Source organism: Leptinotarsa decemlineata, unplaced genomic scaffold (genome assembly GCF_025532065.1).
Source record: "Leptinotarsa decemlineata unplaced genomic scaffold, Ldec_3_MD MMD2_tig00000251_RagTag_RagTag, whole genome shotgun sequence".
NCBI lineage: Eukaryota > Metazoa > Arthropoda > Insecta > Coleoptera > Chrysomelidae > Leptinotarsa > Leptinotarsa decemlineata.
In genome coordinates, this window is record NW_027412547.1 from 2,412,318 (window position 1) to 2,425,468 (window position 13,151).

Consider the following 13,151-nt stretch of genomic DNA (forward strand, 5'->3'; position numbering starts at 1 on the left):
TAAATCTTTCACAAGTGTCAAACTGTTATATCATTTCCATGGCAACTAAGATTTAAATTGAAATATTAGGTCTTAGTTTTAGTTAATTTGCGTGAAAACTTGAATGTAATTCCGTTATGTTCATTAAAAATATTTACGCTATTTGTTTTATTTTTTCATCTGGCGGCACTTTATTGTTGAAATTATAAAAAAAATATTCTCATGGCTATATCTGTTGATATAGGGTGTTTTTGTGACTGTTAGCTGTGTGAGTTTTCGAATTTTTGAGTTGTCATAACTTTGTTAATAATGAATATTTTTCCATCAAATTTTGATCACACCTGTTTAGAGGCACTCTGAATCCAGTGGCGTCGTGAGTTTTTCAATAAAAAAATCGCTATTGAAAAATCCCGATTTTCGACTAAGAAAAAATATAGTAGCACGCCAGAAACTTGAATAATAATTAAAAATTTTGTCCCAAGGTAGACCTTTCAGTACTTGACATTTCAAAAAAAAAATTATTAAAATCGGTTTACAACTTCAAATTTTAGGGGGGTGTTTTATCAAAAATGGGTCACATTGTAGGTATCTTTTGTGACCAAATTGAAAAAACTGAAATTAGAGAATTAAAAAACAGAGAAAGTCTATAAAGTAACACCACATCATTTTTCAGCTATTGAAACAACTCTAACATGTTCTATAATACACCTGATTCGTCAAACATCTGTGGTGAAAGAAGCTCTCAGTTATGTCGACAAGAACATGTCTAATGATCAAGATTCAAACCTTATTATCAAAGAATTTCGTATTGTCAAATGTATCAACGAATTGCAGGAAATCTACAGGTAGGTTAACAATTTAATGCTGATGCTATTCAATGGAACACTTCAATATATTGAGGAATTAGTAATATTAGTATAAGTATTGTCACTCAATTTTTTATCTATGCGTAAAAAAAAGTCCAAAATTCATTTCGAAACTTGAAACTACGGTACGAAACTCCGGAGGGTGATTCCTCAAGTTGTTTTAAGAAAAAAAGTTCCTAAGAACATTTGTCGTTTCTGATATACAAGACGTTGAAGGAGCTATTTATAGAATATCATAAATATCATAAAGAGGGAAACCCTTATTTAAATGCACCACGTTGTGACAAAACTATAGGACAAAGAAACGCAACATTTCTCGGACCACGCTTATACCCCTTTGATAACTGTGCTATCACAAGAGTCGTTGATATGTCAACTGAGATGCAGCTAGCGTTCGGTCTCATAATGCCTACAACAGAAAATGCTCCTGAACAGGCTCCGTGATTCTTATAGAGTCTGTATGTCGCTTTCTCAGAATCGATTGATTACACTTGCTTCAGATATGGAAATCTCCACAACAGCCCTTTAAGTTTGGCCAGCTTGGAGCCTCCCAGATGCTCGTAACTGTTCTTCACGCGTGAAATAAGATAATAGATACTTATGAAAAATATATGTATGAACTTTCAGGAATATGAAAGGTTATCCTGAATAGGTACATAAATCTTTATTTTTTTCCCATACTATTTTGATGACAAATATTTCATAAATATTCATATATTATTTATCTGAATCAATAATAATTATAATAATATATCAATAATGATATAATTTTATTCACAAAAGATAAATACAAATACAGATACAAATAAGTTACAACATATAAATGCAAAGCACTTTTTTCCCATGAAAATTGACATATATGTATGAATGGTATTATGAACAAAAAACATATGCATGTAACATTTAGAAAAAAAGACAAAATTAAAAATATTTTAAAAAATTATGAAATGTGGAAATTGTAACAATTTAAGAATGCGTGTATATAAATGAATAAGTCAAGCATCATGCACATGAATAGACAATGCAATAATAATAACTTTGTTTACTCAACAGATAGCTGTACAGAATACAAAATTATTAAATGAATAGAACACTAAAAAACTATAAGTACCCAAGTACTTGTCTTGTTATAGCAATAAAGTATACATGAAATTATTTTTAAATAGATTTATAACAATTATAATGAATTTTGAATGAAGTTATACAATAAAGTAACAGGTACGTATATAAATATTATGATGAAACTTCAATATAGTAATATGATAGAAAAAGAATGCAATGAATAAGGAGAATTTCATCTGCGAAAGATGCGTTAAGCTCAGTCGTTGAAGTTGGTCATGAAATGAATCGTTGAAACAAGAGCCAGTAGATCAGAATGGATTTGAATCAGTATTCAATCAAATACAGACGAGCATATGATAATGAAATAATAAAAATAAACAAATACAGAGAAGCATCTAAGGATATAAAAATATACGAGGAATATAAAAACAAATTGCAAATTTGTACAGGATATATACAATTTGATTTAACTTTGTGAAATTTTCTTAAAAATCATAGTCACATGTGTCATATTACGGAGCTTCCATCACAATTTTGAAGTGAAGAAGTATAGTTTTTGAAGCATGATTCATATAAAAATTTCAGATATCAATACAGTCTGTCTTTTTGTAAAATGAACAAATAATACAAAGATATATATGAAATGTGAATTCTATTAGGTATAAAAAAATCATAAAAAGAAAAGAAATAATAAAAATGGTCATTGAAAAAGATCTTTTTTGCTGTTGAAGCATCCCTTTGACAGTATTTTATTTGTTTCATTCACATTCTTCGAAAGATTTGTATAAATGTATAAATGAAACACTATATCATGATTTTATATATATTTTTAGAGCTATAGAGAAACTGGAGGAATTCTGTAATATTCAATTGATGGTTCAGTATGGATTAGCTACCTTCTTGTTGTGTACTATTTGCTATGTGATCCCATTGGTAAGAAATCAAAATAATCTGTTCAGAGATGAAAGGTATGATTTTTGAGTGCTCCGTCCAAAACAGAAACGCATATGAAGTTGGGACGAAGACGCCCCTGTATTTTAGTCATTTTTGAAAGCAGATCGATTTTTGGTACAGGCATAGACCTTCATCGGCCGCACTTTTCGCATTACTTAGCCAGAATGACAGCCTCAAGGCCTGCGAAAAGGACAAATTCTTGATATATTGACTCGCGTGGATGGTATAGCCGAAGTAATCTTTATTGTGAATACCTAAAGCTATCGGCATCTCAAAGGGCAAACGAACCAATACTGAGAAATAATGCCGCTACGAACTAGTCCACGTGAACTGAAGAATTGGAGGTTCGTATTGGATAATTTTTACTAACCGAGTTTTATGATTGGCTGAAGAGTTATAACATTGAATTTGAAGTCATGTCACGTTGACGAATAGAATGTAGGGATGAATATCGCCGTTGTATTGTCAATGTTCAGTTCAGGAACTGATCGCGATTTGAGTGTTGAAATTCGATATTGTTGCAGTTATAATTATTTGAAATTTTTGTTATCTATTCAAAATGTGGCGTACTTGGACAAGTACCTACTAATAGTAATAACGAGTGTGATAACAACGCAGACTTTTTCCAGTGTAGTGATTCCAATAGCGCTGGTGAACAATGCGAAAAAGAGATACCAGTGAATAAGATTCGAATGCATTTGAATTTTGAAACACAGAGAGTATGTTTCAATGTATATAAGAATCTACATCACAAGTTTGGTTTCGAGGAAAACAAACTATTACAAGCAACATCAGATTTGACCGAAATTCCTTTCTCAACTGTACGTAAAATATTCAAAAACAAACCTTATGAACGCATGACGCGATGTGATACGGGATTACCAAAACCTTTAGATGTTCATTCAATAAAATCATTAAAAAAACAATATACGACTATTACATAAGCAATGAGATTCGTGCAATTGAAATCATAAGGAAGAAATTGAATACGTTACGGCTATAACGTTACGGCTATAACCTGAGCTGCTATAACAAAACTCTTCAGAATTGGATTAAGAAACTAGGATTTAGATTCAAAATAATATAAACAAACGTCAATCAGTTATGGAAAGCAGAAGAATAGTGGAATTGCGTAACACATACTTAGAACAAATAACTAAATATAGACAAGAAATACGACAAATTTTCTATTTGGACGAAACTTGATATGAGACTCACGACACAGTTACAGAAGGGTGGACTGATGGTTCGAGAATGTGTACGCCTAACATGCCTGCAAACAAAGGATCGCGACTAATCATTGTGCCTTGAGGGGGAAGTGAAGGATGGGTTCAGAATTCTTTGAAATTATGTGGAAAAAAAACTTGAGTACTGCAATGTAGACTATCATAAGAACATGGAAGCTTTGAGGAATGGTTTGAAAACACATTGATCCCAAATTTGGATACGAATAGTGTAATAGTTCTTGACAACGCTTCCTAACATTCGCGACAGCTCATCAAAGTACCGAATGAATATTCGAGGAGAGATGAAATACAACGTTTTTTAATGGATAACAATTTGTATTTTGAAGATAACTATACCAAAAACCGACTACTTGAAGCTTTATAGACAAAAACATTTGAAAAAATGTATGCCCTTGAGAGTATTGTTGAAAAGTATAGACCCACCATACTGAGACTTCCTCCCTACTTTTGTGTTTTCAATCCTAATAATTTTCCAAAATTGGATAAGAAGGTACCTATTAGAGCTAGTTAAAAAAAAAACATCCAATATTATCGAAGAAGACTGGCAGAAAAGGATTGAAAAAGTAATTTCAGTTGAAAAACACTATATGGAGTTAAGACACTTCCATATTAATGGTGGAAATAAATTTATTATTGATTCAAATGACGACAGTGATAGTGAAACAGAGAATGTGTAATTTTCAGCTTTCGAAGGAAGTTAGTGAAGTGTTTTTGAAGCGAAGTATTTTCAATCATCACTCTGTTATTTAAATCCCTACTTTTCCAGTCATCATATATATATATATATATATATATATATATATATATATATATATATATATATATATATATATATATATATATAAATGTTATTTGTTATTTGAATCCCTACTTTTCCATATTATATATCCCTATTATATATATAATATAGTTATTGTCATTCTGATAATAATCAGAAATGATTGTTGAATAAGAAAATTAGTTAGCCCCCTAACTGTTGGAAGGTAGGTTGTACTATATCGTTAACTTGAACTATACAGAAATGAGTAATTTGAAAACAATTAGAAATCCATTTGACCCTACTTTCCGTAATTCAACACAAAATTTGGAATTTGAATTGTTTTGTAATTTTCATATTGATGTCCAATTTTCAATTAATGGTTCTAAATGAGAAGCTACGAAAATAATAAACTCGTTATAATGTAGCAATAAGAATGAAAAATTTGATATTTATTATGAATGAATTGATTTCATCGTCTATGACTATTTGTTTCGTTATTCCATTTGGATCCCTGGACATCGGCGGCGGATGAATATCTTCACCAGCAGCAGGAGGTTGCATATCTAGACACTCTCATGAGAAGTGTTCAAGTGATTTGGCACATTTGATTCCACTAAGAGCGGTATATATGGCCATACCTGGATATCTCTCGAATACTTTAACTATCAACTCTGGTGTTACCCAGGGATCCATATTGTCACCAACCCACTTTTTATTATCAACGACTTATTGGACGAAGAATACAATATATTGCTTTGCTGACGACAGCATGCACATCTTCAGCGGCAGCAGAAGGTTGCATATCCTAATGAGGATCTAGAAGTTATTTTGAATTGGGATGAAAGTAACTAGGTTTAATTCAATGCCACAAAAACCCAGGCAACGGTTTTCTTCAAGAAGATAAATGCCTCCGAACCGGATATAATAATGTCAGGCCAGACAATTTCACTTTCTGCTTCAGTAAGTTTGTTGGTGGTTGAAATGGACACCAATATGTCTTGGCACAACCATGTCGCTGGAACTGCAAAGGCTGCTTCTCAAAAGCTTGGAACACTGTTCCGAACCAGAAAACTGTACACACCTCAGCAACTTTTGATGTTTCATAAAGCTCAGATCAGACCTTCTTTGGAGTATTGTTCTCATGTATGGAGCTTTGCCCCAAACATACCCTGAAGCTGCTGAATTCCATCCAGAGAAGAGACATACGCCTGATTGGAGGCGCAAACATCAGTTACAACATTGATAGTCTGGAACAAAGGTTGAAGATTTGTCTCAACTTTCGCACAGGCACCGCTCTTAGAGCGCCTTGAGGATTTTTATGTGATGCTTGTATTTTGTCCTTGAAAAAAAACTATTTTGTCATTTCTGTAGCTTCTTATTTGGTATCGTTGATTAAAAATCGGAATTGAATATAGAAATTACAAAAAAAAATATAATTTCAAATATCTGTGTTGAAATTGGGTAATTAGGGTGGAAAACGATTCCCAAGCAACTTTTTCAAATAACTTGTTTTGGTATATCTAACGCGAAACAAAATATCGAGAATTCGCTCTTTTTGCGGGATCGCAATAGGCTGGGTTTGAGGCTGTCACTCGAGCTAAGTATTGCGTCTATGCCTGTACCAAAAATAAAATACCGGCTTTCAAAAATGACTGAAATACAGAAGTGTCTCCATGTTGAGTGTAACACACTGTATAAATATTATTTGAAACTTTTTACTTTTGATGATCTGAATATGATAAATTTCCAGATGGATAATATGATGGAAGGCATAGGCAACTCGATTTTCGTGTCATTATCTCTGGGACAGATATTCATTTTCTCTTACTGCTGTCAAACATTATCTCTGGAGGTGAGTGTTCCCAAATTCATGGATCCTTTATAAATCTAGAACAGAAAAACAACAAACACACAAAAGTATCTGTTTATGCAAATTTGTCAACTTATTGATTATTTGGTGTATCTGTATCTGTAGATTAGGGAGAATGAGTGTAGACTCACAGCACTTAGACCACATGTGACCCGTTGTACATCCTCCCGAGGAGTTGTCTTCCTAGGTCATCGTCCATCCTGTCCTTTTCAGGAAGGTGGACAGGTCACTAGGAGACATCTCCGATATATTGACAGGTGTAGGCCGCACTCACACTCTCTTTGTCAACCTTGAGGTATGTCACGGTGGCCTCCCCGAAGGTTTTGGAAAGTGCAGCGACATTACTGTCATTCTGTGGCTTCTTCAACCTTCTTGGGGTTCCCTCCGTGGAGGTGCACAAGTGAGGGAGCTTACTGGCAGGGGCAGCTGGTTCCTTGCCTTTACTAAAGGCGAAGCTCTTGGCGTCCGCCGCAGGTAGTGCCCTTGCTGTTAGAGGTGGAGTGGAGGAGGGTGCACGTATAGTTGCTGCCACTGCTGCTTCTTTCCCTCTCTTTCTCCTTTTGGCCTCGGCGCCGCAAATGCGCTTACGTCTTGTCCTTTGTATTACGTCACGAGGTGATCTGCTATGTTCAGCCTCATTCCAAGCGGTAGATTGGGGTGGATATTTCTGTTCATCTTCAGCCATCGCCTTAGATTGAGGTGAGCACTTCTGTCCAGCCTCGGGATTGGTTGTTGTTTTTGTTGTTTCTGTTTTTGTGTTTGTTTCATCCATGTGTGTTCCTACAAGTAGCAAGAAAAGAGTTGGTCACCTCTATCATTACCAGAGGTAGGCTGATTACAATGAGGTTTCGCCCAGTTTCCCAAGGGGATTGTTGGTGACCGCATATCACCCTGCGGCCATTCAGCTGTCGGCACGATTTCTTACACCTTAGCTTGGGTAGGCTGGTCCCCGGTGGCATGTTTTGCAATGGCTTTTGGAGAGTTTTAGTTCCCTCCACCCTACTTATTTCTGCCACTGACCAGGAGTCCGGCGACCCCGTCCGTAAGGCCACATTGACTTCCTGGATAGGGCCTCCAGTCCCCTGGCCGTTCCCCTAAAAAAATGGATTAGTAAACATGTGGTAAGTCCAGTAGGTGTTTATGAGGTACCTAAAAGTCGTCGACATGTTAATATCGACTTGGTTGGACCACTCCCTCCATCAAATAGATATACGTACTGTTTAACTTGCATAGATAGATATTCAAGATGGCCTGAAGTTTTTCCTATAACCAATATAACTACAGAAACGGTAGCCAAGAAATTTTATGAAGAATGGATTTCTCGATTTGGAGTTCCGTTAAAAATAACGACCGACCAAGGAAGACAATTTGAATCTTCACTTTTCAAAGAATTCTCAAAATTGCTGGGTATGCAGCATATAAGAACAACAGCTTACCACCCATCGGCTAATGGAATGATTGAGAGATTTCATCGCACAATGAAGGCAGCACTGAAGTATCATGAATCAGAAAAGTGGACGGAATTCTTTCCACAATTTTACTGGGAATCAGGGTTTCAGTAAAGAAACAATTGCAGTGTTCAAGTGCTGAATTGGTGTATAGAACAACCCTCAGGATCCCAGGAGAACTTATAATAGAAAGGACTGTTACTTTCACTACTCATCAACAGTTTCTTCACAATCTTAGAGAAAACATGATGAAAATTAGAGCAACGCCTGGAAGTAATCACGATAAACAAAAGTATTCTTGCATAACAAAATATCAACTTGTTCCCATATGTTCATTAGAGTTGACAGAGTTAAAAAAGCCCTTTAACCCTTTCGAGACGAGTTTTTGTTTCAAGGGTTATGGGTTAGATTTTCAGTGGTTCAATGTCAGTGGCGATCAAATAAAACATCTGCATCGAAATTCATATAAATTTTTATTTATAGGAAGTGGTGGGGAAAAGGTACATATATGTACCACCAGTCCTTTAGGGTCTTTGATGGTGGTACATATATGTACCAAGCGTCTTACAGAAATTATGTTTATAAATTTGACATGAACGTTAAAATTGTTAAGTATGGTATGCAGCAAAACAATTCTTGCATAATGGTAACCTGCATTGACTGCACACTGTCTTGGTCCTCTTCTGAATCTTAGTTTCGAGTTTTACCTTCAGTAGGCAGATGCATCGGAACGTTTTTTTGACTTAGTCTTTTTTTGGAAGGACGACCACTAGTTGATGGACCTTTTACTAAAGTTGTTTTTTTCTGACCTTCGCTGAGAATTGCTTCGGCTAATGGTACGAGAAAGTCTAGAAATGGTATTTTTTTTTCTGATAATTCTTTGTAAATTATCCAGGCATTTACAGCTGGCATCATCAAAAGCCTGAAAAAAACTTTGATCCACCATTTTTCGGGTAGTTTCGGAATATTTTTTCTAGTAGCAATACAGGTACCAACTGCTGCATAGTTTGTTGAATGGAGTAAGTCAACAGAGGTGAAGAAACGATCAAAGCAAAGTGTAACATCGACCTCTTGTATGGTGTTTGCAAGCGTATTGACTACTCTTTCTCCTAAAGTACCAACTTGGTTGCCCTCTTCTTTACCCGCATAAATGTGGAAATCGTAATCAAACTTCTGACAAATGTTCAGCGATGTGGTCCAACTCATCCATACATAATTTTTTTTTCTGGACATTGTCTGAAACAAAAAGGGAAACAGTCAATACAGAAGACTATTGGTACATACATGTACCAATATCTAGTGCACTTACGGACTACTGGTACATATGTGTACCAGTGTAGAAAACAGGTGTTTTTTTGTTATTTCCAGCAGTATTTCGCATCATATTTTGTAGTAATATTTTGAAACTTACCCTTAACTAAATCCACACACACAATTCGCGCAATTTATGTCACTCTTTTCCGTAAAAGTTAACTGAAAACGGAGGGCAAAACGTGACCCGGCTCAAATAAACGACTACTACATAACCTGGAATGAAATTCCGCGCATCACAGTTACATAGGACGGTAGGAGACGCACCGGTACGTATAGAAACCATATGAAATATGAATATTTGCCTGTAGTCTTTGCATGATTCATGCCGGTACTCATGTGTACCGGCAGGGTTAAACACATTATAATGGACCATTCAGGGTGATTAACAGAAACGAAAAATATTTCACTCTATCAGTCAATGGAAAACATAAAAATATTAGTATTGACAGTTTGAAACCAGCTTTTGTTGAAGAATATGAGAGAGAGAGAGAGAGAACTGAAGAAAGAACATGTGAAACACAAAGAATACAGAGAAGCACCAAAAAAATTGTTCGTTTCGAGTGACCATCTTCACTGAAGGGGAAGTACTGTGGTGACCATTCTGGCTTCTCCTGTATATGTGTTCCTATACCTGTCGATATATTTTATTATAAAAAACAAAATAGCATAAGGTTGTCATAATAAGAAAAGTCAAGTTGTTGAAAATTGATTGTTTCATAAACTAACACTTTGAATAGAAGTATTTTGAGTTGTTATAAGCAAGAATCAATTCCATACAATGATGTTTCGCTCAGTATCCCAAGGAGATAGTTTGTGACCACATATCACCCTGCGGCCATTCAGCTGTCGGCATGATTCCTTACACCTTAGCTTGGGTAGGCTGGTCCACGGTGGCATGTTTTGCAAATGCTTTTGGGGGGTTTGAGTTCCCCTCACTCTAACCATTTCTGCCACTGACCAGGAGTCCGGCGACTCCGTCCGTAAAGTCACATTGGCTTCCCGGACAGGGCTTCCAGTCCCCTGGCCGTTCCCCTATACGCCACCTGGGGACGAGCCCGATAGGAAGCCCAACCCACGGGGATTATTTGGTGTAAGTGCTGACTAATTTCGAGTAAGGTAGAGCTGAAGCCACTGCTGATTGTTCACAGGTTTCTCCAAGTTTCACTTTTTTGTTGAAATGATAACCTCTCAGTTGCAGGAAGTTGGTATATCTATGTATAATCTTCAGTGGACGGACTATCCACTGAAAATTCAACGCAGTTTGAGGTTTTCAATAAGAAGATCACAAAAGCCTACTCATATAACAGCTGGAAAAACCATTATTATTGACCTCTTGTTCTTCATACAGGTGAGATTATGGAGTCGTAACGAAATCATTTCACTTGAATTCATAACAGTGGATTTTGAATTTCATCAGTTCGGACTTCTATTGTCTAATATAATATAAATTGATTTGAAATTCTTGAAAAAATATTAAAATGATTAACCGAAAAAAACAATTTTATTTGAACAAAAAAACTGAAATACAACCAAACAACAACCAAAAAATAAAAATTGAAATATTAATAAAAGCTGAATAGGAAACATCTGTATATCGAAAACTCACTCACACAGGACAGTATTTAAACCAGAAATCCAACCACCATCAATCGACTAAGAGAGGAATCATCAAGACTCTGCTAGACCGTGCCTTCGGGCTGTGTAATACAAAGTAAGGTCTCGAAAGGAAACTAGTCATCATCAAAAACGACCTCCAACGGAATGGTTACTCCAGAGTGATGGTAGAAGAGGCTTCAGCTAGAAGACAACAAGAGCTCCACAAGGAAGAGAAGCCTCCACAACCAGTACTTGTACTTCCCTACATCAGAGGGTTATCGGAAAGGATACAAAGGATTGGGTCCAAGTATAACATCAAGACCTGCTTCAGATCTGGGAACACTATCCGTAGCAGCCTCACGAAAACCAGGCCACCAAACGCGGACTGCGATTCCAAGAATTGCATTTACCGGATACCCTGTGAGTGCGGAAAATCCTATATTGGTGAAACTAAGAGGCCATTTATTGTTCGCATTGCCGAGCACAAGAAACACACACAGCGAGGAGAAACCAGGAAATCCGGAATAGCAGAGCATGTTTGGACTCATCAACATAACATCAAGTGGGCTCAAGCTGAAATCATCCACAAAAGAGGAACACTGGTTTAGGGGAAAATTCAAAGAAGCCGCGTATATGTTGTTCAACAACGCATTCAGTCAAGCTAGCATAGAGATACGTAACATATGGAAACCTCTAATCAAACGAAAAACGACCAACTCCCGCCAAACGGTCATTTCCTGCTAAAAAACCAATGAAGGGGAGAGAGAGAAGAGGGGATAGGTGAAAGCACTCGAATGGCCTATAAATAGTCGGATCTCGGAGGAATAAGTCCAATTATCACCCGAAGACGACTGTGTAGTATCCACAGTATACACAATCGAAACGTCGTGACATAACTTGGTTTGAAATCTTTTAATTTATATTTTTCATTTTTGTTAGTAATCTTCAGCTTTTATTATTATTTCAATTTTTATTTTTTGGTTGTTGTTTGGTTGTATGTTATTTCTTTGTAATTTCAGTTTTTTGTTCGAAAAAAATTGTTATTTTCGGTTAGCTTTTTAATATTTTTCCAGGAATTTCAAATCAATTTATATTATATCAGAAAATGGAAGTCCGAACTGATGAAATACACCACGAAACATTGTCAACCACCTTCAAACAAAAGTGAATTTTTATCTGATGCAAAATGTGTTATTGTTCTTTGTTTCAGGTCATTCAGAAGTCATATTCATTTTATACTTTGATCACCAACACCAAGAATCAGGCAGTGTAGGATTTCACAGCTGATAATTTTATGCTATTTGCAACATTCACAATGAGAAAAACACCTACTTATGTATCATTGAAGATGTAGTACTTATAGAACCATTATGTAACGAGTATATTATGTAGTAACCTATCAAAATTAAAGAAATTATGTAGTAACCTACCAAAATCAAAATAAATCAGATCTGCAAGTTCAAATCAATTTTGAATTTTTGTTTTGAATTTCCGCTATGGATAATAAACATGTCTCCCAACCTCCCATTCTATTTGGGGAATTTCAGAGGATAGGTATCTCGTTGAGATAGGCAGGCTATAGTTTTTACATAAGATAGTTTTTTACAAACGCAATTTGACGTATTCCAAGATTTTTCTTCAACCTTGTCAGTAACGCATGAATTCATTCGTTGCCATTCAACTTCACTGTACAAATTCCTGGGACGAAAAAACTCACGTCGGTATTCTTGCACTTGTGCTAACGCTGCTGTTCTTCAGAAAATCTTCACATTCTTTGAAATACATCATTTATCATTTGATGATGAATTTCCAAAGCTCCGGCTATCGGGTAGGTTCGACGTGGGTGCTTTGTTCACTCACTAACCCAATTTGCTGCTTTTGTCCTGTACCATCTCCTGGTACCTACACATCTGGTCACGGACAAATTAAAGACCTGATGATAAAGGCTATCATCATTTATTTAGAGTCATGAAAGATACAAATACACACTGGGTGTAAAACTATAAAATAATACCTACATTAGTACATAATACATAATAGTGAGTTTATAAGTTG

General features: G+C 35.8%; 1 protein-coding gene across 1 annotated transcript; it reads left to right on the forward strand.

The window, feature by feature from the left end:
* Nucleotides 1-658: 658 nt before the first annotated feature.
* Nucleotides 659-12,546, forward strand: LOC111511590 (odorant receptor 2a-like). Its single transcript, XM_074173504.1, has 5 exons — nt 659-824; nt 2,741-2,840; nt 6,619-6,720; nt 10,693-10,848; nt 12,307-12,546. Exons 1-5 carry the CDS (start codon nt 742-744, stop codon nt 12,367-12,369), a joined length of 504 nt encoding a protein of 167 aa, XP_074029605.1. The 5' UTR covers nt 659-741; the 3' UTR covers nt 12,370-12,546.
* Nucleotides 12,547-13,151: the final 605 nt, after the last annotated feature.